At 36.0% G+C, this 27694-nt stretch overlaps 3 protein-coding genes across 3 annotated transcripts; 2 read left to right on the forward strand and 1 right to left on the reverse strand.

Annotated features, from left to right (window-relative positions):
* Positions 1 to 1042: 1042 nt before the first annotated feature.
* Positions 1043 to 3553, forward strand: LOC120253401 (cytochrome P450 81Q32-like). Its single transcript, XM_039261740.1, has 2 exons — positions 1043 to 2034; positions 2769 to 3553. The coding sequence occupies exons 1-2, from the start codon at positions 1105 to 1107 to the stop codon at positions 3375 to 3377; spliced, it is 1539 nt and encodes a 512-aa protein (XP_039117674.1). The 5' UTR covers positions 1043 to 1104; the 3' UTR covers positions 3378 to 3553.
* A 14186-nt stretch (positions 3554 to 17739) lies between these two features.
* On the reverse strand, positions 17740 to 18096 carry LOC120253383. Its single transcript, XM_039261720.1, has one exon. It carries the CDS (start codon positions 18094 to 18096, stop codon positions 17740 to 17742), a length of 357 nt encoding a protein of 118 aa, XP_039117654.1.
* Positions 18097 to 19576: 1480 nt separating this feature from the next.
* On the forward strand, positions 19577 to 26863 carry LOC120253394 (isoflavone 3'-hydroxylase-like). The gene is made up of 3 exons (XM_039261735.1): positions 19577 to 19945; positions 25081 to 25744; positions 26127 to 26863. The coding sequence occupies exons 1-3, from the start codon at positions 19674 to 19676 to the stop codon at positions 26736 to 26738; spliced, it is 1548 nt and encodes a 515-aa protein (XP_039117669.1). The 5' UTR covers positions 19577 to 19673; the 3' UTR covers positions 26739 to 26863.
* Positions 26864 to 27694: the final 831 nt, after the last annotated feature.

A 27694-nucleotide genomic window follows, 5' to 3' on the forward strand; every position in this document is an offset into this window, starting at 1 on the left:
TACATATCATGTGCAATTTATTGGTTAGAATTTTCAAATACAACCCAATCGATATCATCTTTTTTTAATATTAATTGGCCACCAGTTTCTTATATTATTTCTTCAAAATTGAAGTATTTGCGTATTACCTACGGTTTGGTTAGAATTTACTGGGGCAATAGAATTATTTCAATGACTTTTTTTTTAATTTTTTTTATTTTCTAATGAATACAATAATATTAAAAAAATTATTTTTATCATTTTTAAAATAAAAACACTACCTGTTTGTCCTGTTTATCTTTCTATTTCAATAAAATTGTGATTTATTCAAATTTTTCAAAAAAAAAAAAAAAGCTTCCTTATCATCTATAATTTGTTTAGAATTTGTAGTTATGAGATAATTTGTGTTAGTGAGTTCTAAGTAATTTTTTAAATCTCATTTATCAGTAAAAAAATAATAGTCAACAAAGTATTTGTTTATATATTTTCTTCGAAATAAAAGCACTTGCATATAGATCACATGCAATTATGTTAGAATTTCCGGGTACAACACAACTATCTCAATGAACCTTGGTAATTTTTTAAATTTTATTTATTGATTATCATACAATAATTAAAAAAAAATCTTCGATTATCATATATATATATATATATATATATATTTCTTTCATAATATGAACAACTCATCCGCATAATATTATATGTAGCATAAAAATATAGATTTATTTATACACAAATGTTTTTTTTTTTTTACATAGAAAAACTACAATCGAAAAAAAAACTTATAAACAAATTATATATTAAGAATATACGATCAAAACTCTTTAACAATACCCAAAAATCTTTTAAAAATACTATATCATTTCAAAGCAAATCTTCATAGATATCAATTAAGTTGTGAATCTTTATTCAGAGTATCATCATCTTTTTTAGCACAAAAAAACAAAAACCATTTTACACATGCAGACGAAACCCACTATTCAACAAATTAATATATATATATTCTTTCATGAAAAATAAGCTTGAAAATAATTAACTAAAGTCCACTCCATTGTCATCCATCTACAACTACAAGAATATGCAAAGTTGAACGCCTATCTTCAATCAATCATCTCATCTCATCTCATGGGGGACCTCATCTTCTCCATTATCACCATCTTTTCCATCCTTCTTCTTTTTCCTCTCCTCCTCCACCTCCTCCTCAAAAACTCTAACCCTAACCCTAATCCACCAAGCCCTCCTGCTCTCCCTATCCTTGGCCACCTTCATCTTCTCAAACATCCCATCCACAGAGCTCTAGCCCATCTCTCAGATCTCCATGGTCCCATACTTCTCCTCCGCTTCGGCTCCCGCCGTGTCCTCCTCGTCTCCTCCTATTCCGGCGCCGACGAGTGCTTCACCATCAACGACATCACCTTCGCCAACCGCCCTTGCCTTCTCTCCGGCAAGCACCTCGGCTGCAACCACCAATCTCTCTTATGGGCCCCTTACGGCCCTCACTGGCGCAACCTCCGCCGCATCGCCACTGTCGAACTCCTCTCCACCCACCGGCTACTCTCCTCTTCCCACCTACGGTCCGACGAGGTCCTCTCCCTCGTCGAAACCCTCCACCGTGACTACTCCGGCTCCGGCTTCCACCTCACCGAGCTCAAGACCAAGTTCTTTGGCCTCGCTTACAACGTCGTCATGAGGATGATAGCCAACAAGAAGTACTACGGCGAGGTAGATGAAAGCTCGTCGGAGGCCGGGAAGGAATTCAGAGACATTGTGAAGGAGACGTTCCTCGTCGGCGGGGCTTCAAACTCCGCCGACTTCTTACCAGTGCTACGGTGGCTTGGCGTTGGAGGTTATGAGAAGAGATTGAAGAGATTGAGGAAAAGAAGGGACGAGTTCTTTCAGCTGCTCATTGATGAGCACCGGGCGAATAGGGAGTGCGGATCCCTAGGCGTGGAAAGCTCGCCGGCGGGGAGATCAACGGTCATTGACCTGCTGCTCTCCATGCAAGATGTTGACCCGGAGTATTACAACGATGACATGATCAAAGGGTTTATTGCGGTATGGTCCCCTCTAATTTATGTATTTATATATGTATTTATGTATTTATTTAATTATTTTTTTTCTATACATCACGTTTTACACTATATGAGAACAGGAGAAATTTTTTGTTATTTATTTATTTATTATTTATGTGTTTTGCCTTTGATAGAGAAGTAAACTAATCAATGTGAGAATTGAGATTAGTTTAATGTAGATTAAAGTTTTTTAAATTCAAAATAAGTTTTTTAATAGGGAATATAGTTGGTTTAATATATTCAAAGGCAATGTTACAAGGAGAATGAATGGAGTACTATTAGAACATTTAATCTAAATTAAATTAGATTTATTTTTCACAAAATATTTAGATAGATCAATCTTTATATATTAAGACATCATTTGTTTTATTTTTATTTTTACTTTTTTGTGCTTGACATATTGGTCTTGTCTAAATCTTTTGGGAGTTTTATGAGAAATAAGTTTTTCTCCACCAATAATAGGAGATAGTGGAAGACAACTAATGTGAGGTACTGAGTGTCCTATAAAAAGACAAATAAACAAATATTTAAATTTAAACTTATTTATTTTAAATTATCTATGCCTCCACCGCTTGGATTACCTGCTTCACAAAGACATTTTTTCTTTTCAATTATATTTATCCTTAATTTGAAAGCAAAATTATAAAAAAAATTGTGATAACTAGAAGTTTAATTTTATTAGTTGAAATAACAAGTGCTCAATGTCATGGCATACAGCAACTGCTTATAGCTGGAACAGACACGTCAGCAACAACAATGGAATGGGCAATGTCTCTTCTCCTTAACAATCCTCAAACCCTAAAAAAACTAATAGCTGAGCTTGATGCAAATATTAAACAAGGTTCACTATTACAAGAAACTGATCTCCCCAAGCTCCCATATTTAGATGCAGTGATAAAAGAGACACTGAGAATGTACCCAGTTGGGCCATTACTAGAGCCACATGAATCATCCCAAGACTGTACTGTAGGTGGCTTTCATGTTCCAAGTGGAACAATACTACTAGTCAATGCATGGAAGATACATAGAGACCCGGAGCTCTGGGAAGAGCCAAACAAGTTTATACCTGAAAGGTTTCTTAGAAGGAGTGATGAAGAAATCAATGAAGGGCTTAAGATGATGGCGTTTGGGTTGGGTCGGCGAAGGTGCCCTGGTGAAGGTCTGGCGATGAGGGTGGTGGCGTTGGTGGTGGGGACTTTGGTGCAGTGCTTTGAATGGGAGAGAATTGGAGCTGAAGAGATTGACATGAGTGAAGGACGAGGGCTTACATTGCCTAAGGGTAAGCCTTTGGAGGTTTTGTATAAACCAAGAGGAGACATGGCATGATTTCAGCTTTGAGACTCTTGACTCACATCTTGATTTATGTCAATAAATGTTAAATTGTTTATATCTGTAATTAGCACCATAAGAATATTAAGTTTGTAAATAATGATAAGAGGAGCTTTGTATGTAGGTAAGTCCACAAAAGTATGGGTTGTGTGACTTGTGTCTGCATGCATGATTGAAAGAATAATAATAAATATATATATATATATTTGAACATATACTTTTATGTTTCTTATATATATAATAACCCACACCTCTCATATAATTGTAGTTCATTAATTTGAGTCCATTTGGATACCAGAATAGGGATGAAAATAGGAATGAAAATTTATAGAAGGGTATAAGAATGAAAACTTTGGGAAGGGGGATGGTAATAAAAATTTTGTTTGGTTTGAGGAGAAATTATTGGGAATATGAAGCGTTAGAAGAGAATATATGAGAAGATTACTATTATACCTTTAGTCTAAAAATAATATTTATATATAATATATAGTTTATTTTTAATATTTAAATTAGCTTTAGACATTATAATTATGTATTAAATTATATAATTATCTTTCAATTTAATTATTATAATTAAATATTTAAAATATTATTTAATTAAAATTAATCATTTAAGTTAATAAGATTATTCTATACATAATATCATGAAATATTATTAATAAAATTATTTATTTTAGTTATTTAAATATCATTATTTATGTTCATTCAATCTCATTATTATAAGTAAAATATTATTTAATTAAAATTACTTATTTAAGTTAATAAGATTTTTCTATACATAATATCATGAAATATTATTTAATTAAAATTATTTATTTTAATTATTTAAATATCATTATTTATTTTAATCAATTATGGTAAATATTATAATTTAATATTTAATTTTGTGTTTTGTATTTGAAATAAATATATATTTAATATCAATATTATCTATTTATTATACATTAATTACTTTAATATTAATATTATATATGTATAGGAAAGGATAAAATGTGTATTTCATACCCATTATCCTCTCCCTCCCCTTTATTCCCCCCAAAATTTGGGGGAATGATGATCACACCCCATGGGGTATCACTAGGGATGGCAACGGGTCGGGTCGGGTGCGGGTATTACCATACCCGTACCCGTACCCGATACCCCACTAATATACCCGAACCCGAACCCAAATCCGACGGGTTTTAAAAACACAAACCCACACCCGCACCCGACAGGTAATTGGGTACCCGGGGGTATACCCGCCCCCGCCCCAATATTAAAAAAATTAATAAAAAATATTTTTTTAAAAAAATAACTTAAAAATAATTATAATTTTTTATAAAATAAAATAAAATAAAATTATTATAAAATTACAAGACCAAACAAAGAGGAAAAATAAAAAACCCTAAATTATTAAGCTGTAGAACATATTAGTATATATATATATGTATATATGTATATATATATATTATATAAATATTTTGGTAATTTTAATTTCGGGTAAGGTACGGGTTCGGGTACGGGTTCGGGTATTAGAATTCCCATATCCGCACCCGCACTCGTTTCATACAAGTCGGGTTTTACCTGAACCCGACTAGAAACCCGGTCAAATCGGGTTTTACCCGTCAAACTCGGATCGGGTCGGATCGGATTGGGTCGGATATGAGTATTATTGCCATCCCTAGGTATCACTCATGGGATATAATCATAACTACCAATGCACACCCAAACATTGGTGTGCATTGGAATAAACAATGGTTCCCCTCCCCTTAGAGGGGAACCATAAATGCCATCCAAAGAGATGGTGGGTTTTTTTGTTCTTATATGTCTTTTAATTTGTTCTTCTCAATCTCATTACTTTTAGTTTTTTTTTTCTTTTACATGTTCTCCTTTTTGGTGTTGTTGTTCCTTTTTTTACGTATTTATTAATCATTTTTTATTCATGTTTTTATTTTATTTTATTTATTTTATATTTATCGTAGCCAATTATTTATTTATTTTTCCTTGCTTGTTTTTTGATGATCTTATTGTAAGCGTATCTTTTTATAAGCTTATTATAACACAAATGTGGGAGTGAAAATATAATTTAAATAGTTAGAAAAAAAACTGAGTAACTAGAGTGGGAGTAAAAAAGAAATTGAACCTACGTAGTTAACTTGAGCAAGGACGAGAGTGAGAATAACTTCAAATGGATAGAATCTAATTTCAACTACTGAGGTTGGAATGAGTAAAGACCGGAGTAGATAGAATTTTAATACGAGTAGCTAGATTGAACAAGTAAGAAGAGAAATTGAACTAAGAAAAATAACTAAAGTAATAAAAATAAATTATTTCACAGTTAAAAAGGATGACTAAATAGTTAAGCAAAAAGAACGAACAAAATAGCTGAGATGAGGTCGAAAACAAATATATAAAAGTTTAATTTAAAACAAATTATGTAAAAACTTTAGCAAAATTTGCTCTAATTTGAACAATTGAAAAGAAGCGCTTAATGATTAGGTGATGACTATTTATTACAAGTGTATGATTCAAATATATTAAAAAACAACGGCCATCAACGTTATTTCTTTAATCATTGAAAATGGTTGCGGTCCTTTTAAGTAACCTTTTAACTATTCTTTAATTATATTAAAGCCGTTGGGTCTTTATCAAATAAATATAGGTAATTCATCATCTAGCTAGGGGTGTAATTGTGAGCCCCACCCCTGTTTAATCATAGGCATCAATGTCATATTTAATTCTAGCTATTCATTTAAAATTTATGTAACTCTTGTTCTAATCCTTAGCAATTACCAAATCTCCCGCACCCCCCGATCCTGGCGTTGTTAAAAAAATAAATAAATAAAACTTAGGACCAAACTTGACTTCTTCTGCTTTATACGTGGTGGTGCCGACGGCGAGGACAAGAAGATCTTCTCGTTGCGAGTTATTCAGGGAGGTTGTTACCCTCTTTGTTGTTTTTTTAGGCATTGATGTGATGCTAGTAGGGTTAGGGTTTGGTGAGAATCTCAATTTGACTTCTCTCATAGTTTAGGATAATCTTATAGAAATTCTTTTATCTCTGATTCTATTCGGATCATTTTAAAATTGATATCAACCTGGGTTAGAGGGAAATGCTTGAACCATCCATGCTTCTTATGTGAAGGATTGGATTTATTTGAGAATAAGATTCAAAAATTGTTGCTAGCATAACAGAGATCCTTGTTTAATTTTGGAAGACCAAGAGACCAAATTTGGAGTAGATCAAAATATTAAATTTGTAGATCTTAATATTAACTAGTTTATTGCAAAATTTCAAATTTTTTGCATATGTATGTTGTAAGTTATAACCTTAAATTTAGGTGCCTTGAATAAGACTTATGTGCAGACCTTGAAGAGTTATTGATTTATTTTATCATTTTAGAGTTTCAATTAGATATTGAATCATATAAAAAAGTTGTAGAAATCGACATTATACATGGATCTGCAAAATTTTCGAATTTATGCCTCTGTAATGGTTGAGTTATAGCCATGTTACTATACTTGTACTCAAATGACATTTATGCAAAAAGCATGAAGATTCGTTAGACAATTTCATGGTTTTAGAGTTAAAATGAAGGCACATTCTCAGTAAAAAAAAGTTGTTCCATTTTGAGTCAGTTATCATCTCCTAAAGTTTGAGTTTATTTAAAAGTATATGTTGGGAGAGATTCTTATTAGAAATGGCATGTCTGAATTTCCTGACTTGCAAATTTTGTTTACTCAAATTCATGGTTTAAATTTCGTGAATCTCAAATGATTGTGAAATTTTGGATTATGGCCTTGGGTATCTAATATCCTTAGAATTTATAATTTTGTGATTTGGGAAAAGATAGACAAACTTATATCTGATTTAGTACTCAAGGGTCATGATAGAATTTTAATATATGACCATTTAGAGAGGTTAAATGCTATTATACATTTGAAGATAATTAATATTTGGGAGAGCAGAGTGATAGCTTGATTTTTTGCATTTGTATCCTTCTAAAATCTTTCTTGCAATCCCATGATTATTGTACAATTTATATTGTTGGTGAAACTAATTATCTTACTTGCGAATTTTAGGACATAATGGAGGAACTTGATTTGCCTTAAAATTTTGGTTGTTTGGGGTGTTAATTAGGTAAGTAACATCACCTATAATTGATATATGGATACATATATTCTGATTACTGACAATTGTGATTTATTCTTTTAAGTTCCTTGTTTTTTTACAAGGTTGCTTATATAATATTAAATCTTTTGTTGGGTTTTCATTCATTTTCTGTTATTATATATTTATTAAAATTTTGAATTATTTCTCTTTCTCCGAAACTTTAATTCCCACATTTGATTATGTTTTTAACCTTTGATCTATTAAGCTTGTTAATTATTTTGAATATAACTGGATTGCTTTCGCTATAAAAATAATGGGATCATGTGTATATTGATATTTTTTGCTTAGAAAATTATTCTACAAATTCTGACATGTTTGAAATTCTGATATTCTATTTGGTTTTCAGATAACAAAGTTATTTTGACATAAATCCGTTTAGTCTCCAATTAACTAGGCACTAACTCTGTCAATGAGGGTTAAACATTGACCATGTCGACATAAACCTCTGACTCTGATAAAAAAATTATAATTTCATACCGTTCCGTCGATGGAGAATAACGACTTCTGATAAACTAGCTCGGGTCACCGAGGGCAAATAAATGAGCTCTGAAAATTTGTTGAGGTCACAGAGTTTAAATAAATGATCTCTGATATTTTTTTCGGCCATAGTAATTGAGAGATGTATATATATATATATATATATATATATCTTTGATTGTTATTAAATCATATTTTTTTTAATCGCTTTGATTTTGTGAATTATATTTTCATAAATATTTGTATATCCGATATGATTTGCTTATGTTTTTGAATTTAGTAGGTTACTTACTAGGTTGTCAAGCTGATAATCTGGTTGTTGAATTTTTTTTCAGATCAGAAGTTAATAACATACTGGGAGGGAGCAAGTTGAGATCAAATCTTTGTCTGTTTTATAAACTCTAAGATTTGTATTCTAGAAGTTTTATATATTACGAAACTTGACTTTTGAAACTTATATTATTGTTAGATTATATATTCTATTTTGTAGTACATTCTGAGGCTTTGCATGCCTATTGTGCTATGCACTATGGTGTGCGGCTGTATGTTGCCGCACCGGGTCTAACGAACCGGGGTTTTGGGCTTGACAATAGTTAAATTTCAAATATAGAGATGCCTTTAGAACAATGATTAGATCATAATTTAACTATTGTAATTAATGTGGCATCTCCCCTTGAAACTATATATATATATATATATATATATATATATATATATATTGTATAATGAAAAAAGTTTACAAAGTAGATGAACAACTATTATGTAAACGTCTATAGAATTCAAATTTAAGGATGCTTATTAATAACTAACTAACTAAGCTAGTGGTTTTAAATTCGCATTTAAATATCTATACTATGTATTAATTCTATTCATTGATGATCTTAAAAACTGATACATGGTGAACTTAAAATTAAGGGTTTAATGGTCTGTAGAAGAACCAATCCTAACCTCTTCCAAATATGAAAAAAAAAAAATTAAGGGTCCATTTCTTCATCATTATTGTCCATATTCATGCCTCTTTTATTGTAAAAACATTAAATTCTAGGACTTTCCAAAGCTTTCCCCTTCTCTTTTTTTTTTTTCTTTCTTTATACTCAATAAATGCCCTATGAAGAGGAGAAGATCTCTCCAACTTCTCCGACGGTACAAAATGAATTCCAAACCTTCTTCCCTCTCTCTCTCCCTACTTTTCCCTTGATCCTCTTTCTTTATCCAGACCAGATCTCCTTGCGCAATTCTTCTTTCCGCCCACCCTCTTTCTTCTCCGGTCAACGCTGCCGGATCTCACCATGCCTCACCTGATTTGCCGCCAGATCTACTGCTCTCACTGCACCGCACCAGATATGTCGGCGGCCTACCTACACCACCAGATCTCTTTTTTTTTCCTCCGGTCACACTACCGCGTCGATTTCACCATGTCACACCAGATCTGCCTCCAGATCTACCGTTGCCAGCACCATCACCCATCACCATCACCGACGATTGTTAACATCAACTCAACGTCAATGTCTGCCGGGTACGATCGACCTACGTGTTTCGGCCGTTCTCAAGTGGAGGTGAATTGGTTTTAACTTAGGTTTTAACTCAAAAGTATAAGTTATAATTTGGGTTTTGAGGGCAAAGTATTTTGGATGATTCATCCAAATATAATTGATTTCATGTTTTAATTCACCTGAGAAAATACTACAAAGAAAGTTATTATTTATCTTTATTTTTTTATTTGAATTTTTAATTTTGTTTTGGTTTTATTCACCGAGGTAGGATATTAGAGAAAAAAAACTAAAAAAGGTACCCTTTTTATGAATTTTTTTTAATTTGTCTTTCTCCCCATTAAATTTTGATTCAATATTTTATTTTGTTATTTTATTTTTGTCTACAAGTCCTAGATTGGAGAGAAGATTGCAAAGACCATTTTTTCCATAAATATATTCTTTTTAAATATTTTTTCAAAATTTGAGTTGGTTTTTTGTTTTTTCTTTTAGATGCAACGGAGAAGGAGAATAAAACTAATAAATTTTTTTATTTATTTATTTTGATTTCTTATCCCATGATATTCTCTCTATTTTTATTTATTTGTATATTTAATTATTTGTAGATACAAGAATAATTATTGTCTTTACTTTTAAGATCCCAAAATATTTGGAATGTAAAACAATATTATGTGAAGGACTCTTCCGCAACCTTTGAAAATAGAGGAAAAGTATTGTAAAATAAAACTAAAAAGATAAAAAAAATTTCATATAATTAGAATAAATTGATAACATAAATTATAATAATTCGGAAAATTAATTTCAATTTTGAAATCCTAAGAAAACACAATGTGAAGAAAAAGAAACTTAATAAATGAATATATGTATATATATATATTGAATAAAAAACAGATAGCAGCTTTTAATAATTTATTTTTAAAAAAAATATTAACAGACATACATAAACACACACACTCTCTTTCTCTAAAATAATAATTGCAAAATTAGTATTTATGTGGCATTATACTTTCTCATTTTTTTATTGATTATTTATTTGATTTTTTCTTTCATCTTTTTAAATAATTACCGCTTCAAATATACATTAAAAAATAATCATACATGAAATTAATGAATCAGTTTTTTTTTAAATATAAAAACTTCTTGAAAAAGAAATCAATTCCTGCTCTTATTTCAAGTTTAGTTGTTATTATTATTATTTTTTTGAAATTACAAGTTTATTTTCATTACTTCTAACTATTTATATAGTAACCTATAAAGAATAGACTATTTATATATAAATATTAACACATATTTCTATTTTAATTAACTAACACTATCATAAACAAATCATTCAGAGTATTTGTCGCATTATTACCTAAATTTAATCATCTTTTCACCTATTCATTGCCAAAAAAATTATAAGAGTCTAACATAAGTTGGTTTCTCCAACTGCTTCATTATGTAATATAATATTATATATTTACATATATATATATATATATATAAAGAAAATTATTTATATGTTATTAGTATATATTGATGTTTTTGATATATTGTTTGTATTTATTCATTATATAGTTATATTGTAAAATTATTTAAGATGTACAAAATAGTTAACATAACCAAATTTAGTAGATACAAAAATAGTTAAAAAAAACATTCATTTTTTTTTATAAGAGAAGAGTATCATGGAAATTGAAAAAAAAAAAAAAATCAAAAGACATACCATAGATAAATAAAAAAATATACAAAAGCAATCCCGATAACTTTAGTTTTAATAGTTTCAAAGAGGAAGATGATGATATCAAACACAGCTTATAAAATCATCATAGTAGCTTAATTGCATTAATTTTGTATTTCTTAGCATCAAGTTAATAGTAGAGCTTTCCTCTGAAGGACCTCAAAATCAACAAAAAAAAATCAAGTGAGTAATAAAAAAAATAATGAACAAACCATTAAAACAAATTTATATTATTAAGAAAAATAACAATGCATTACAATTTCATTTATTTACATGGCAAAACAACATGCATTTTTAGACTTAAAACCACAAAAAGGGAAAACCCCTATATTAAAATTTAGTTTTATTTGTGTTTATTTTACTGTATTATATTATTGACAAATTTTTTGTGTGTGTTATTATAAAATAAAATCCATGTGAAATTTTATTATTATTAGACCCTATTTATTTTTAAGTCCTTTAATTTATTAAAAAAAAAACAACTATTTATATGTCTACATATACCTAAAGCATTAGCGCGAAGCTGATATGTATTGCATTTTACTTAGAAAACCCCTGTATTTGCTGTATTTGTGTATGTAGTCTAAAGCTTATCCGATTTGTCAACACCTACATCTCACCTATATCTCACTTAATATATTATAATATGTTATAAACTCCATTATTGACTCTCATCCCAATGATGTTTTGTCTCTATTAAACATGAAAATGTACCATCTTTTGTGTATTTGCATTTAAAAAAATTTATATATGCAGTAATGGAATAATATCCATTAACATGTGATTATACAGTCATAACACATCCTATATAATACTTATTTGAGCTAATGATTCATCTCACCTAACTTCTTTACAGTCAGTTGAAAACATTAATCAAGGTACGCAAATATATATATATATATACTTTTAAATTTTTTACTTATAAAATCTACTCAAAACATTAATCAAGGTATGCATATATATAATTTTCCTTTACAAAGGCTAAGATTATATTTAGATATGTGCATTAGCAAGAACAATAAATATAATCGTAGGATTTTTGTAAGAATATATAAATAACTTTTTAGAAACAAATAGTTCAACAATCATGTATTCATCAAGCATGCGCAACTGCATCTCTTCCACTCTATGATTTTTCTATTATTATTATTATTGATACATGATAATGCATTTAATGCATGAGATGATGACAACAATGTTATTCATAATTTAAAATTAAAAAAAACTAGAGAAAAATTCAAACAGAAAAACAAATGCAAGAAACTCCACTGTAACATCCTCCTCCTATGAGTTTGTTTCACCATTGCCAACGGTCTCCACGCATTCGGTATTTCCGATATCTTCTCCTCCAACCTCAAATTCTTCTTATCAACCCCCTACCTCGCCATGACCACTCTCTCCGCTTTCATCACTGTCATCATCACAAAAGTTCCTGTAGGTTGTGCCAACTTTGAGCTAGAATCAATACATCAGTCGAAGCTAGAATCAGCTCCTAAGTTGGAACGCCAACATGCATGTCTAGGATTACCAGTAAATATGTCAGTCTGGTGCATCTTAAGATTATTTTTTTTAGTTAAGAGGGGGAAAAATATCTCAAGGTATAAGAAAAGAAAGTAGAAAAATTATGTAAAAAAGGCATAAGTGTAAGAATAGGAAAATTATTAGCCAGAATTAGAGATAGTGATATTTCCTTTCATTAATTTCCTTTGATTTTTTATTTAATTTTTTTAGAATGAAAGGTATGAGGCTACAGAAAATATGAACTCAATCTTGAAGCACTATTTTTCTTTCTTAAAATTTTAAATATGTTTGCTTGAATTTCGATCCAAAATTAGACTTTGTTAGTGTTTTTTTGTACTATTTAAACATAGAGAAGAAAAATATTGAAATCTGTGTGAAAAGGAATTCAAGATTTCTTTTTTTCTTCATGAATAACACAAAATGTGTTTTTATGTACTATTTTATAGATTATTACAATATTTGAATTTTCTTCTCCAATATTATCGTAGAACATATTGATGTAAAACTTTGTATGTGTGCTTATTTTAAAATATAATTCATGCTAAATTTTATTATTATTAGACTCTATCTATCGTTAATTCGTTTAATTTATAAAATAATAATTATTTATATATTTATAAAATTAATTATTTATATATTTACATGTACCCACAACATAAGCGCAAGCGGGCTGCTTATATATATATATATATATATATCATTAACATTATTTGGCTGGAGTAATTTAAAGCCATGGCTCCTTAAAAAATATTTAAATTAAAGACTAAGAAAGCATTTTTTTTAATAAATAAATAAACTCACGTTTCAAGCGCTGGACACCTAACTCAATGAGTTAATTAGAAGTGGCATATAAAAGAATAAAAACCATTTTATAATGCCGACAAAAAATCTTGCTGACTCATAGCAAATAAAATAATTACTCTTTAAGAAACATAAAGTTTTAAAATAATAAAGTAAATACATATATAATTATAAAACAAAAGAAAACTCTGTCCCAAAGCATATCCACACCAATCCATCTCAATGGCAGACCTCTTCTTCTCCATAGCCATCATCTCCTCCATCCTTCTCCTTCCTCTTCTCCTCCATCGATCTCCTCCTCAAGAACCCTAAACCTAACCCTAACCCTAATCCACCAAGCCCTCCTGGTCTCCCTTTTCTCAGCCACCTTTATCTCCTCAAACCTCCCATCCACCGAGCTCTAGCCCATTTCTCAGACCTTCATGGCCCCATACTTCTTCTCCGCTTCGGCTCCCGCCGTGTTCTCCTCGTCTCCTCGAACTCCAGCGCCGAAGAGTGCTTCACAGTCAACGACATCACCTTCGCTAACCGCCCCCGCCTTCTCTCCGGTAAGTACATCGGCTACAACTACCGTTCGATGTCCTGGGCTCCCTACGGCCCTCACTGTAAAGATAAACTTCTCTCTCACACTCATACACTCTCACAAGATAGAAGAAGAACATAGCAAGAGACGAGCCAATGTTTGAATGAAAAAAAGCTTACTTTGTTAACTCAAACTACTTGACTTGCACTACATATAGAGAGGAAACATAACACTACAGCATCTGACATAGCATACAACCATTCAAAAAGTAAACAGCAAAAAGATAACATGCTAGCTTGCACAGTCCAATCAGCACACAAAAAAATGTCCTTCTTTCATGCACGTACGTGACTAGCAACAGAGAAAAGCAACTCCTCATCAATGCCTCGAGCCTTCTGCACTACTTTCACCTTGAGCCTTCTGAACTTCTGAGTATAATCTAACTTGCCCCCCATACTCAGAAGCTTCTCACCCCAAGCACTCCCCTGAAGTACTCATGCTTTTGAGTTGTAAGAGGTTTCGTAAGGACATCAGCTACCTGCTCTTCAGACCGGCAATGCAGGAGCTCAATCAAACCATCATTAATCAGTCCACAAATGAAGTGAAACCTTGTCTCTATGTGTTTAGTTCTCCCGTGCATGATAGGATTTTTAGCAATAGATATAGCTGAACGATTATCACATAAAATCATAGTAGGACCTGTTTGAACTTGATTCAGATCGCCGAGAACACGTCGCATCCAAATTGCTTGGCATGCTACGGAGGTGGCTGAGACGTACTCAGCTTCAGTGCTGGACAGTGCTATGATGTCTCGCTTCTTCGAACACCAGGCAATGGCTGCAGAGCCTAAGGAAAACACCCATCCGGTCGTACTCTTCCAATAGTCTGATGAGCCACTCCAATCATTATCTGTGAACCCAATGAGCTTGGGCTCATTCACACACTCATAGAACAAGCCATACTCCAATGTTCCTAAGATATAGTGGAGTATCCGCTTAACGGCACCCAAATGATGGAGAGAAGGATTTTGTATGAATCTGGAAACCACCCCTACAGCATATGTGATATCAGGTCGGGTATGAGATAAGTATAAAAGGCCTCCAACCATGCTCCTATAGCGTTGGGCATTTGCAGCGTCCGAGCCATCTTCATGACGCAACTTCTCATTAGTATTCATAGGACTGGATATGACCTTGCAGTTCATCATTCCAAACTTTTTCAATAACTCCTCTGCATACCTCCTCTGAGAGACAAACATGGATCCCTTTTGTTGTTTAACTTCTAGGCCTAGAAAATATCTTAGTAGCCCAAGATCTGACATTTCAAATGTGCTCAGCATTGCACTTTTGAATTCAACTAACATCTCGGCCGAAGAACTCATGTAGATAATGTCGTCTACGTATATGCACAAGAGTAGAACATCACTAGATCCTTTCATCTTTTTGTAGAGAGTTGGTTCATTTTCACTGCGCACAAAACCAAACTGCAAGAAGAACTCATCTATCTTGGAGTACCAAGCTCTCGGAGCTTGGCGAAGCCCGTAGGGAGCTTTCCTCAAACGGTAGACATAGTTTTCCTTTCCTTCGACTTCATACCCTTCAGGTTGAGTCACAAACACCTCCTCCTTTAGCTTACCATTTAGGAATAGCGATTTGATGTCTAGTTGATAGATGGGCCACTTTTGTTGATCACCAACTACGAGAAACAACCGGATTATTTCCATGCGCGCGACAGGAGAGAAAACTTTAGTGAAATCTATTCCTTCTAGTTGAGAGTACCCTTTGTCAACTATTCTAGCCTTCCTCTTGTTCAAAGATCCATCTAGGTTGTATTTAGATTTGAAAATCCACTTTAAACCCACTGGTTTCACTCCATCTGGTAGTGCAATCAACTCCCAAGTGTTGTTCTTTAGTATAGAGTTCATTTCTTCACTCATGGCATCCCTCCATTCTTGATTCTTCACGGCTTCATCAAATGTATATGGATCTGTGACAATTAGAGCAAACAAACATGAAGCATATACATCATCCAAAGACCTATACCTCTCCGGAGTTGCTTCGTCTGAGCTTCTGAGAATGGAGTCTCCTAAGTTGTTTGAAATGTTTTCATTAATTGCCCGATCATCAGCCTTGTCATCAAGGAACACAAGCTTTTGACTGGAAGTTTCATTCTCTGGCCAAACATAAACAGCATCCTCATTAAAAGAGATGTCTATGTTAATAAGAACTCTCCAAGTAGTAGGGTTGAGCATACGATATGCTTTTGACTCTTCTGAGTATCCAATGAAAATGCATTCAGTGGAGTTTGGGTCAAATTTCCTGCGAGAAAGAGTGTTTGTCAACACCAACCTAATGCAACCGAACACCTGATAGTGCTTCACCGTCGGCTTCTTCCCAAACAGTGCTTCATATGGTGTTTGATTTTCCAGTGCAGCAGTGGGAGATCGGTTAAGAATGTGAACAGCAGTGGCTACTGCTTCTCCCCACAAAGAAACCGGTAGCTTCTTCTCCATGAGCATGGTCCTAGCCATCTCGGTAACTGTCCGGTTTTTTCTCTCCGCAACGCCGTTTTGCTGAGGCGAGTATGGAGCAGTTAGCTGTCGCACAATCCCATGATCTTCACAAAAGCCATCAAACTCTCGAGACACAAACTCTCCTCCTCTGTCGCTCTGAAAAGCCTTGATAGGAAGCTCGAGTTGTTTCTCTAGGTGGTGCTGCTTGAAACTCTTGAAATGCTTCAATGCCTCTAATTTGTTTTGCATGAAATACATCCAACTGAACCGTGAGAAATCATCGGTTAGGAGGAAAAAAATATACATTACCCCCAAGCGTAGCTGTTTGCATAGGTCCAACTAAATCCCCATGCACCAATTCAAGTAGAACTTGAGCTCTTTTGACTTCATGCTTTGAGTATGGAGTCTTATGTTGTTTCCCTAGTGCACAGGCTTCACATGCATCAACATGTGTGATGTTGGGAAGACCTTCTATAAGCCCTTGCTGAGACATTAGCTTGAGACTGTTTGAGTCTATATGCCCACACCGTTTGTGCCAGAGCTTGGACTTTTCATTCGCTCCAAGAGCAACATAAGCAGCTCCAAACACCTCTACTTCAAGTGGAGAGATTTCCTGAGGTCATCTTGACTCTTGCCACCACCCTAGAAGTCTTTTTCTCTTTGATGGTGCAATGTTCATCATCAAACAATAATGAGTATCCTGAGTTCATTAGTTGCCCAACACTCAAAAGATTATGGGCTATTTGAGGAACATGTTGAACATCTTTGATATCCCTGCATCCTCCAGAGACGGTTCCAACTCCAGCAACTTCGAGAGCAATTCCATTTCCAATTCATACCTTCCTCTTTGCTGTGCCTTGTAGTTGTTTAAAGAGGCCTTGATCACTTGTCATATGATTAGAGCACCCACTGTCAAGAAGCCAGATAGTGGCAGCTATCTCTTTTTCACCTTCAAGCTCAAAACTAGCCACAAAGAGAGAGCCTTCTTTTGGTTTGTTCTCCTCACAAGCAACATTTGCCTCCTTGTTTCTAAACCAGCATTGTGCCTTCATGTGCCCATACTTTTTACATATGTGGCATTGCACTCCTTGGTTATAGCTTTTAGTGTCATCAAGTGCTTGAAGCTTTCACTTGAGCTTCCATGCCATCCTCCAGTCCTTCCTCAACCTCGAAAACGCCCTCTGAAGGAGCTTCTCCCGCGTCCTCGTCCTCCTTTGAATGAGTTCACCTCACTGGAACCAGCATAAAATGCTTTCTTTTCTCCATCATCTGGAGTCAAAGCTAACATAGACTCATGTGTCTTGAGAGAACCACTCAACACTTCTACAGATAGTGTTTTAAGATCCTTTGCTTCAATAATAGAGGAGACCACATGCTTAAACCTTGGTGCAAGGCTTCTTAGGATCTTGGAGACAACAACCTTGTCTGGTACCTCCTCTTCAAGCAATCTAATGCGGTAGACAATGTCCAAGACTCGGGTGATGTAGTCTTGCACATTTTCAGCATGCTTCATCTTCATTTCTGCAAATTCCTATTGTAGTGCATGTACCTTCATTGAGATAACATCAGAGTTTCCTTGAAACTTTGTCTTCAATATCTCCCAAGCCTCTTTTGCTGTTGAAGCTAAGGAGATTCGAATGAGAATCCTCGCATCAAAAGTGAATAATGATAAAAAAAAAACCACCAAACTATTCTAAATAATTAATATTAAAGTGAATAATGATAAAAAAAATTTATTTATTTTAAATAATTAATTATAAACATATAAAATATAAATATTTATTTATATGTACTTATTATATAAGTTTTCATTACTTATATTGAGGGCATTAAAATAATTTACATATAATTCTCTATCCCACTTTTCCCATTCTCAATATTTTATTCTTTCCAATTAAACAACTTTTTCATTCCCATTCACATTACCATTACCAATCCTATTCCGTGATCTAAACGGACCTTAAATTTCTACTTTTACAGTTTTACTTAAATTTCTGTGCAGTCCCTACAAATATCAAAGTGATATTTTTTTTATTTTTGTAATACCAAAATTACCCCTATATCATCATCCTCTTTTTCTTCTTTCTCCCATTATTTTTATTTGTCATGTTATTTTTTTTATCATTTTTTTTTTTGGTAGATGTTTCTTTTCATTTTTGTTATGATTATTCGTCTTACCTTCAATGAACTAGAATGGTTGGGAGGAAGAAGAAGAGAAATGAGAGTGAGTCTATGATAATTTGGTAATTAAGAGGTTGGAGAGAAAAAAGAAACAGAAAGAAAAATATGAATGAATTTAGAATAGTTTGGTGGTTAAGATGCTTGCAAGATTACCTACTATGAATATCATGCCTGTTCATATTGTAGCAAGAGTTGATAAGGTTTACAAGCTTAGAACATCTACTATACCAGCTTAGATTACACGTGTACATTCACTCTTTTTCTCAAGCTAGTTAGAAATGTAATCTATATATCCTGCTCATATTGCCAGTTACATTCACTCTTACTTTACGCACTCATAAAGTCGGATTATCTATTGGGAATATAAAAACCATAAGTTGAAACAATAAAGTTTTACTTTAACCATAATAAGTTTGTAAACATAATCGTGAAAATGTGAAAATGTGAGGTTTCTGAAATCCGAACACTTAAATTAAATAAATAAATGATTCATCAACCTTGTACAAAGTTGGCTAGCTAAAATAACAATTACCAAGTAAATACTATCTTCCACATATAAGTATATAACCTTCTCCTAATTATTATATCATCCAATATAAAAGAATTATAGAAGTACTAAATTAATCAAAACCTTCTATATAAATCAGAAAAATAAATTATTTCGACCACTCAATCCATTCAAGCAAGCTTGAGGCAAAGTGTACCAACTCACCACTTGGTCCGCTCAAATCACAAGATACCAAATTAAAATTACTCTTTTTCTCACATGACTTTTCTATGTATTTTAAAATATTATCCACTAAAAAGAAAAAGAAAATGGTACAAAATCAATCAAAACCTTCTCAAAAAACACAAAAATAAATAATTTTGCCCACTAGATCCATTCAAGCAAGCTTGAGACAAAGCTTCCCATCCATGGAAGAACTCTACTTCACCGTAACCAGTCTCACTTTCCTCCTCCTTTCTCTCTTCATTCTCATCAAAATCAATCACAAGAACAAGAAAAACCCTAACCCTAATCCACCAAGCCCTCCTGGTCTCCCTTTCCTTGGCCACCTTCATCTTCTCAAACCACCCATCCATCAAGCTCTAGCCCATCTCTCCGACCTCCATGGCCCCATACTTCTCCTCCGCTTTGGCTCCCGCCGTGTCCTCCTCGTCTCTTCCTACTCCGCCGCCGACGAGTGCGATTGACAGGTTGAAGCACCCTGGAGATGAGAAGAGTGGAAGTGTTTGACGAAATGCTCAAGAGAGCATCCAGGCGTAGAGATGAAAAAAAACTGATGATCTCTCACACTTAGTCAAGGGGTCTAACAGACAACAGATGAGATAAAATAATGAGACCCAATCAACCTTCAGCACTACATTAACTTATATAATAAAGTATTACAGACAGAAAGACAAAACGCTAGCACTCCATTGGCTAACACAAAACTCAACACCCATTGGTCACACTTTAACCTTAAAGTGTGCCTACATTGGTCATCTCCTCACAGCGAGAGATTGACTACTCATTCTCACAAAACACCAACTTCTTCAACTGCCCTTCTCGGGCACCATGCTTCCTTTCCTAATTATTCGGTGAGCACCCATTACGGGCGGAGCAGCGCCATCTCCCGATCCATGTTGTGCGTCCCTCCTCACCATGCCTCGAGCATCGTCCCTTCCTTGCTATGATCCCACACTCCATGATTGTCCACGGCGCTACCAACCTGCCCTCTTCAATCACATCATCAACACTCCCCTTTGATTGAAGTGTGTGAACTCCGATCAAACTTCTCATCTGTATATGCTTTTTCGGTGGAGCGCCTTGGTAAATATATCTGCAAGTTGATTGTCGGTGGAGCAATGATGGATTGAAATCACACCGTCAGTTATCAGCTCTCTGATGAAGTGATATCGCACATCTATGTGCTTTGTCCTCCCATGATGCGCTGGATTCTTGGCCACTGCTATTGCCGACTGATTATCACACCACGACTGGTTGAACAAGCGATCAAATGCCCACATTCACCCGTAATGACCTTCTAAACCACACAACTTAGCACGCGATGAGATGTAGCGACCACATACTACGCCTCCGTGGTCGAAAAGAGCCACGATTTCTTGCTTTTTTGTACTCCATGACACGACGACTTGATCCCGAGTCGATCGGCATCCACTGTGGTGCTCTTCCCTGTCGGTAGTGAGCCTCCCGATCCGTCATGCGAAAGCTTCAAGTGTTGCCTCATTACCCCGATAGAACCACAATCCCAGCTCCTTGGTCCCTGCCAAGTACCTCACCACTCTCTTTGCAGCAGAGAAGTGAACTAATCCTGGACAATTCATAAATCTGGAGAGGTAACTCACAGAGTAACAGATGTCTGGGCGGGTGTGATTCACATACAGCAACTTCCCAACCAAACTGCGATACAGTCTTGGGTCACCAAGCTCCTCTTCAGTGTATCCCTGTGACCTATCATTCACACCCATCGGAGTCTGTACTGGTTTACAATTCTCCATGTGCAACTGATGTAACACACTTCAATGTAATTCTTTTGTCTAATGAAGATGCCATTACATTCTTGCTTCACTTCAAAACCCAGAAAATAACTTAATTCTCCTAAATCTGACATCTCGAAGGTCATCATCATCTCCTCCTTGAACTGTTCAATGAGAGTTCTTGATGAGCTTGTATAGATAATGTCATCGACATACAAGCTTAGCAGCAACCTATCTCCATTTGCTAGTTCCTTCCGATATAGAGTATGCTCACATTGGCTCCTGATATAACCATGTTCTCGGAAGTGATGGTCAATCCTGCTATACCACGCACGAGGGGCCTGCTTCAACCCGTAGAGTGCTTTCTTCAGTCTATAGACCTGATGTTCTCTCCCTTTAACTGTATATCCTTCTGGTTGTGAGACAAACACTTCTTCCTCAATGTCACCGTTCAAAAAGGCCGACTTGACATCGAAATGGAATACCTGCCACCCTACATGTGCTGCCAATGCCAACACAAATCTCACCGTTTCCAGTCGAGCCACAGGGGAGAACACCTCCTCATAATCCACCCCGTGCTTCTGTGAGTACCCCTTGGCCACCAATCGAGCCTTTAGCTTTACTACTTGACCTTGGGCATTAACCTTCGACTTATAAATCCACTTCAGCCCCACTGCGCGCTTCCCTGGAGGCAAATCACACAACACCCACGTGTTGTTCTTCTCAATTGCAGCAATTTCTGAGTTCATTGCCTCTTGCCAGCCTTTGAGCTTCACAGCTTCATTAAAGTCTTGTGGATCACCTGCACACAATGCAAAAGTACATGTGCTATAAATATCAGTCAACAATCGTGTCTTCCTTGGTATTCCATCTCCTGTTTGTTCAGTCTCAGAACCAGCAGTTTGTGAGACTGATTCTTCACCAGCATCTTTGTGCGAGACGCACCACGAGAGATCTCAATCGACTCTTCAGTTAAGATCTCATGCATTCCATGACTCCTTGCATCCCAGTTCCCACCGAGATCCTTCATGAAATACGACATCCCACGCATACAACAATCTTACGGGGAAGAGGGATTATACAACTCTGTATGCTTTGGCTTCAGAACAATAGCCAATGAGCACACACTTCTCGAGTTTGTCAGCGAGCTTTTGTAATTTATGAGAGGGTATTAAAGCGAAAGCAATACACCCGAATACACGAAGATAACTCACATTCGGTTTAACTCCATGCCATGCTTCATAGGGGGTCATGTTGCGCGAGCACTCGGTCGGGGCTTCTATTCACTAGATGCACGCTGGTGGACACTGACTTCTCCCCAAAAACCTTAGTGGTAATTCTCCACTCTTCAAGAGACTCTTTGCCATTTCCACCACCGTCCTATTTTTCCTTTCCACAACACCGTTTTGCTGTGGTGTATAAGGTCTTTGTGAATTCCCTTTTAATTCCATATTTTTCACAATATTGTAGGAATTCACTTGAAGAGAATTCCCCACCTCGATCACTTCGCACTGACTTTAGCTTCATCCCCGACTGTCTCTCCATCAGTGTATGAAACACTTGAAACTTTGCAAATGCTTCTGATTTGTTTTTGATGAAATAGACTGTACACCACCTGCTATAGTCATCTACTAACAGATAGAAGTATCGATTACCTCCCAGTGTATCTTCGCTCATGGGACCACAGAGATCCATGTGCACTAATTCCGAACATTCACTTGCTCTTCGTGCTACCCCACTGGGAAAAGGGGTTCTTGCTTGCTTTGTCATGACACACTCCTCACACTTTGAATTTTTCTTCTTGAGTTCGGGCATTCCTCTCACAATTTTTCTTGTGTGCCATGGACATCGGGGCTCTTATAGTTGAGATGCCCGAGTCTCAAATGCCACAATTCTTCATCTGCTTTGGATTCCTCACCGTCATTACAAGGTTCTCCATCTTTTGCAACATCTAATGGGAACATATTGTTGCTTGTTCTTGGAGCAGAGATCACCCGCTCCTTCTCATGATTATCCCACGATAATGCATTGGTTCTTCTCGAACATCACTGAGTAGCCCCTGGAGAGCAGCTGTCCCACACTTAATAGATTGTGCGCAAGTCCCGGCACATACTGAACACCTTGCAACCTCTTACAGTATTCACTGTGTGAATTCACTGCAATCGTCCCCCACACCGCACACCTTCATCTCTTTATCATCCCCCTAACCTCACGGTGACCTTCGGGTGACTCATCAAGCTCACTCGAATAATAATTTATCACCGGTCATGTGATTCGAGCACCCACGAGTCTATCGACCACACGAGTGTTAGAATGAGTACACAGTGGAGCTACTCGCCATGAAGAGATTCTCTGTGCTCCCTTCTTCGACTACCGATCCGACTCCCTCTCCGGGTCGCTTGTCTGCGTGCTTTCGGCATTCGGCTTTCATGTGTCCGAATTTCTTGCACCTGAAAAACACTCGAATGTGACTCTTATTCTCCATGCCTCTTCCTCGACCACTGCGAGCTCTACCTCTCCCTCGAGTAAAGAACCTCCCATGGCCTCTACCTTCACCCCACGAGCTCCCAGTACCACCACTCTTACTGAAATTAGTACCTGGTTGCTCGATCTTGGCATGAAGAGCCCTTTCACCTACCTTCCCTACTGAACGGTTCACTCTCACTTCATGGGCTTGTAGTGTGCCGCAGAGATCGTCGAGAGTGAGCTTTGCAATCTCCTTCGATTCCTCTATCGCGACTGCAACCCAGTCGAACTTCGGCGCTAAACTCCGGAGCACCTTGGACACCACCTCGGGTTCCTTGAGTTTATGTCCTAGCGCCTTGATCTGGTTGGTGATAGTTATCACTCGAGAGATGTATCCCTGTACACCTTCATCGTCTCCCATCTGTAGCGTCTCGAAGTCTTGCCGAAGCGCCTGAATCCTCACCGACAACACCTTGGACGTACCAAGGCTGTGCTTCCTCAGGACCTCCCAAGCTTCATGCGCTGTCTTGGCTTCAGCAATCCGATCAAGGTTCGGACCGTCCACAGCTTGCTGGATCAGGGAGAGAGCCTTCGCATCTCGCTTCCTATTCTCTCTCTCCATAGCTTCATCCTTCGTCTCCGTCCAGCCGTTCTCCACCAAGTCCCACAGCTCCTGGGACCTGAAAACGGTTTTCATCCGCAAGTTCCACCGCCCGTACTCCTGGCCTGTGAACACGGGCACTGACGGCTGAGAAAGGCACACCGGAGTTCCGGTCATCGCCGACGAGCTACTGGTTGCCATCTTCAAAGATCTCTGATACCAGATTGACAGGTTGAAGCACCCTGGAGATGAGAAGAGTGGAAGTGTTTGACGAAATGCTCAAGAGAGCATCCAGGCGTAGAGATGAAAAAAAACTGATGATCTCTCACACTTAGTCAAGGGGTCTAACAGACAACAGATGAGATAAAATAATGAGACCCAATCAACCTTCAGCACTACATTAACTTATATAATAAAGTATTACAGACAGAAAGACAAAACGCTAGCACTCCATTGGCTAACACAAAACTCAACACCCATTGGTCACACTTTAACCTTAAAGTGTGCCTACATTGGTCATCTCCTCACAGCGAGAGATTGACTACTCATTCTCACAAAACACCAACTTCTTCAACTGCCCCTTCTCAGGCACCATGCTTCCTTTCCTAATTATTCAGTGAGCACCCATTCTGGGCCGGAACAGCGCCATCTCCCAGTCCATGTTGTGCGTCCTCCTCACCATGCCTCAGCATCGTCCCTTCCTTGCTATGATCCCACACTCCATGATTGTCCACGCGCGCTACCAACCTGCCCTCTTCAATCACATCATCAACACTTCACAGTCAACGACATAACCTTCGCCAACCGCCCGCACCTCCTCGCCGGAAAATACCTCGGTTATGACTTCACAAGCCTTGGCTGGGCCCCCTACGGTCCTCACTGGCGCAACCTCCGCCGCATGTACACCGTTGAACTCCTCTCCACCAATCGTCTCCTCTCCTCCTCCAATGTCCGCTCCGACGAGGCTTGCTCCCTCGTCAAAGCCCTCCTTCGTGAGTACTCCGGCCCCAGCTTCCAACGCACCGAGCTCAGACCCAAGTTCTTCGGCTTCGCTTACAACGCCGTCATGAGGATGATAGCCAACAAGAGATACTATGCTTATGCTGATGAGAGCTCGTCGGAGGGTGGGAACGAGTTTAGGGACATGGTCAAGCAAGGGTCCTCTATCGCCGGAGCGTCCAACGCCGCCGACTTCATTCCCTTAGCGCGGTGGTTTCGTGTCGGAGGTCATGAGAAGAAGCTGCAGGGTTTGAAGAAGAGAAGGGACAAGTTCTTTCAGGGGCTCATCGACGAGCACCGGACAAAGAAGAAGATGAACGGATCCCAAGACGGAGAGAGCTCGTCGGTGGCTAGATCTACGTTCCTCGACTTGCTGCTCTCCATGCAAGATGATGATCCCGAGAACGTTCCTGACGTTTTCATCAAGCATTCAATCGCTGTGAGTTTACCATCTTAATTATTATCAACCTTCGTTTTGTTCTTAATTAATTTGTTTTTTGTTAATTTATCAGTTAAATTATTATATATATATATATATATATATATATATATAATCAAAGTATTACTAAATTTTGGAAGAATAATTAAATCAAAGCTAGAATCCATTTGTAACACTGATCATTAATTTCTAAGGCATATCAATATTATAAATGACTAGTAGTTTTCGGTATCTTCTATATATATATTTGATTGGTACCTATACATATTAATGATCACCCTCCATGATTGATGTAAGAGAGCAATGATGCCACTGAAAGAACTCTTGTGATGTAATTCTTTTTTCCCTAATTAGTTTTGTTATACAATTAATATTTTTGCAGCAATTGTTGGTGGCTGGAACAGATACGTCATCAGTGACAATGGAATGGGCCATGTCACTTCTTCTCAACAACCCTGATAGCTTAAAAAAATTAAGAGCTGAACTTCATGCAAATATAGAGCAAAGTTCCATTCTCCAGGAAGCTGACCTTTATAAACTCCCATATTTGCAAGCAGTTATTCTTGAGACACTGAGAATACATCCTTCAGTGCCATTGCTAGTGCCCCATGAGTCATCAAAAGACTGTACTGTGGGTGGCTTCCATGTTCCCAAAGGCACAATGCTGCTAGTTAATGCTTGGAAATTACATAGAGACCCTGAGACATGGGAGGAGCCAAACAAGTTCAAACCTGAGAGGTTTCTCAACAATGACGGGAAAGAGAAAATGAAAATAATGGCATTTGGGATTGGGAGAAGACGGTGTCCTGGTGAAGTCTTGGCGCTGAGGGTGGTGGCAGTGGTGGTTGGGATTCTAGTTCAGTGTTTTGAGTGGGAGCGAGTTGATGACGAGGAGATAGACATGAATGAAGGTGTGGGGCTGACAATGCCTAAAGCTAAGGCTTTGGTGGCCATGTATAAACCAAGGGAGGGAATGGCTGACCTTATCTGTTAGCTTTGAGACTTTTGCAACGCTTGATGGTGATTATCTATATATATATATATATATATAGTGTGTAATATGTCATGTGTGTATTCTTGTGAATATTGATAATAAAAGAGATATATCGTATCCATCACTGCCAAACAACTTTCGATCTATTTGCTTCAGCTTCTCTATAAATTTGTTTGTGTTTTTACGGAGAAAATAAGTTCAAATTTCACATGAGGTGGAACCACAATGAATTGTGGTATTAATTTTTCACTTATGCACTAGCTCTTAATTTGTTAAATAAATAAAAATAATAATAGTGTTTTTATCGTAAACAATATTTATGCACATAATGTAATACTCATAAATATATTTTAGTATATATTCTAAAACAACAATGATTTATAAACATATTTAGTAATTAATTTTAAAAGTTTTGATTAATATTAACAAACACTTATTATTATTTTAAAAATAAAATATCAATGCCAGAATATTTAATTTTCATTAATATTAATTAAGTTAGATTTTGATAAATTAAAATTTTTTTTTCTCAATATGTTTTTCAACATTGATATTAATAAATAATAATTATTGTTATGTTAAGGCAGGCATTTGCTTTGGAATATTAATTGTGGTATCAAGCTTTGTTTCCGATTTATTTTTGTTTTTTTAATGCCAAGCTCAGCCAATAAATTTGTGAGGATGTATAAACACTGTTGAAGGAAGCTCAAATGGCTTTATAATTCCAGTTGCACAAGAGAAAAAGTTGAAAATTGTGGAGATTTAGTATTAAATTAAATGCCATTGAACCTCAACTAATTTGAATGTCAACCTAAATATTTTTAAAAAAAATTAAATGGTATAATACCCTAGTTGGTCCCTGTACTTTTCTCTCTCTTCCTTTTTGGTCCCTCTACTCAAAAATGCTAGAGTGGGCACATTTCTAAAAGTAGAGGGACTGGTTGGGAGTATTTTTA

Source organism: Dioscorea cayenensis, unplaced genomic scaffold (genome assembly GCF_009730915.1).
Source record: "Dioscorea cayenensis subsp. rotundata cultivar TDr96_F1 unplaced genomic scaffold, TDr96_F1_v2_PseudoChromosome.rev07_lg8_w22 25.fasta BLBR01000075.1, whole genome shotgun sequence".
Lineage (NCBI taxonomy): Eukaryota > Viridiplantae > Streptophyta > Magnoliopsida > Dioscoreales > Dioscoreaceae > Dioscorea > Dioscorea cayenensis.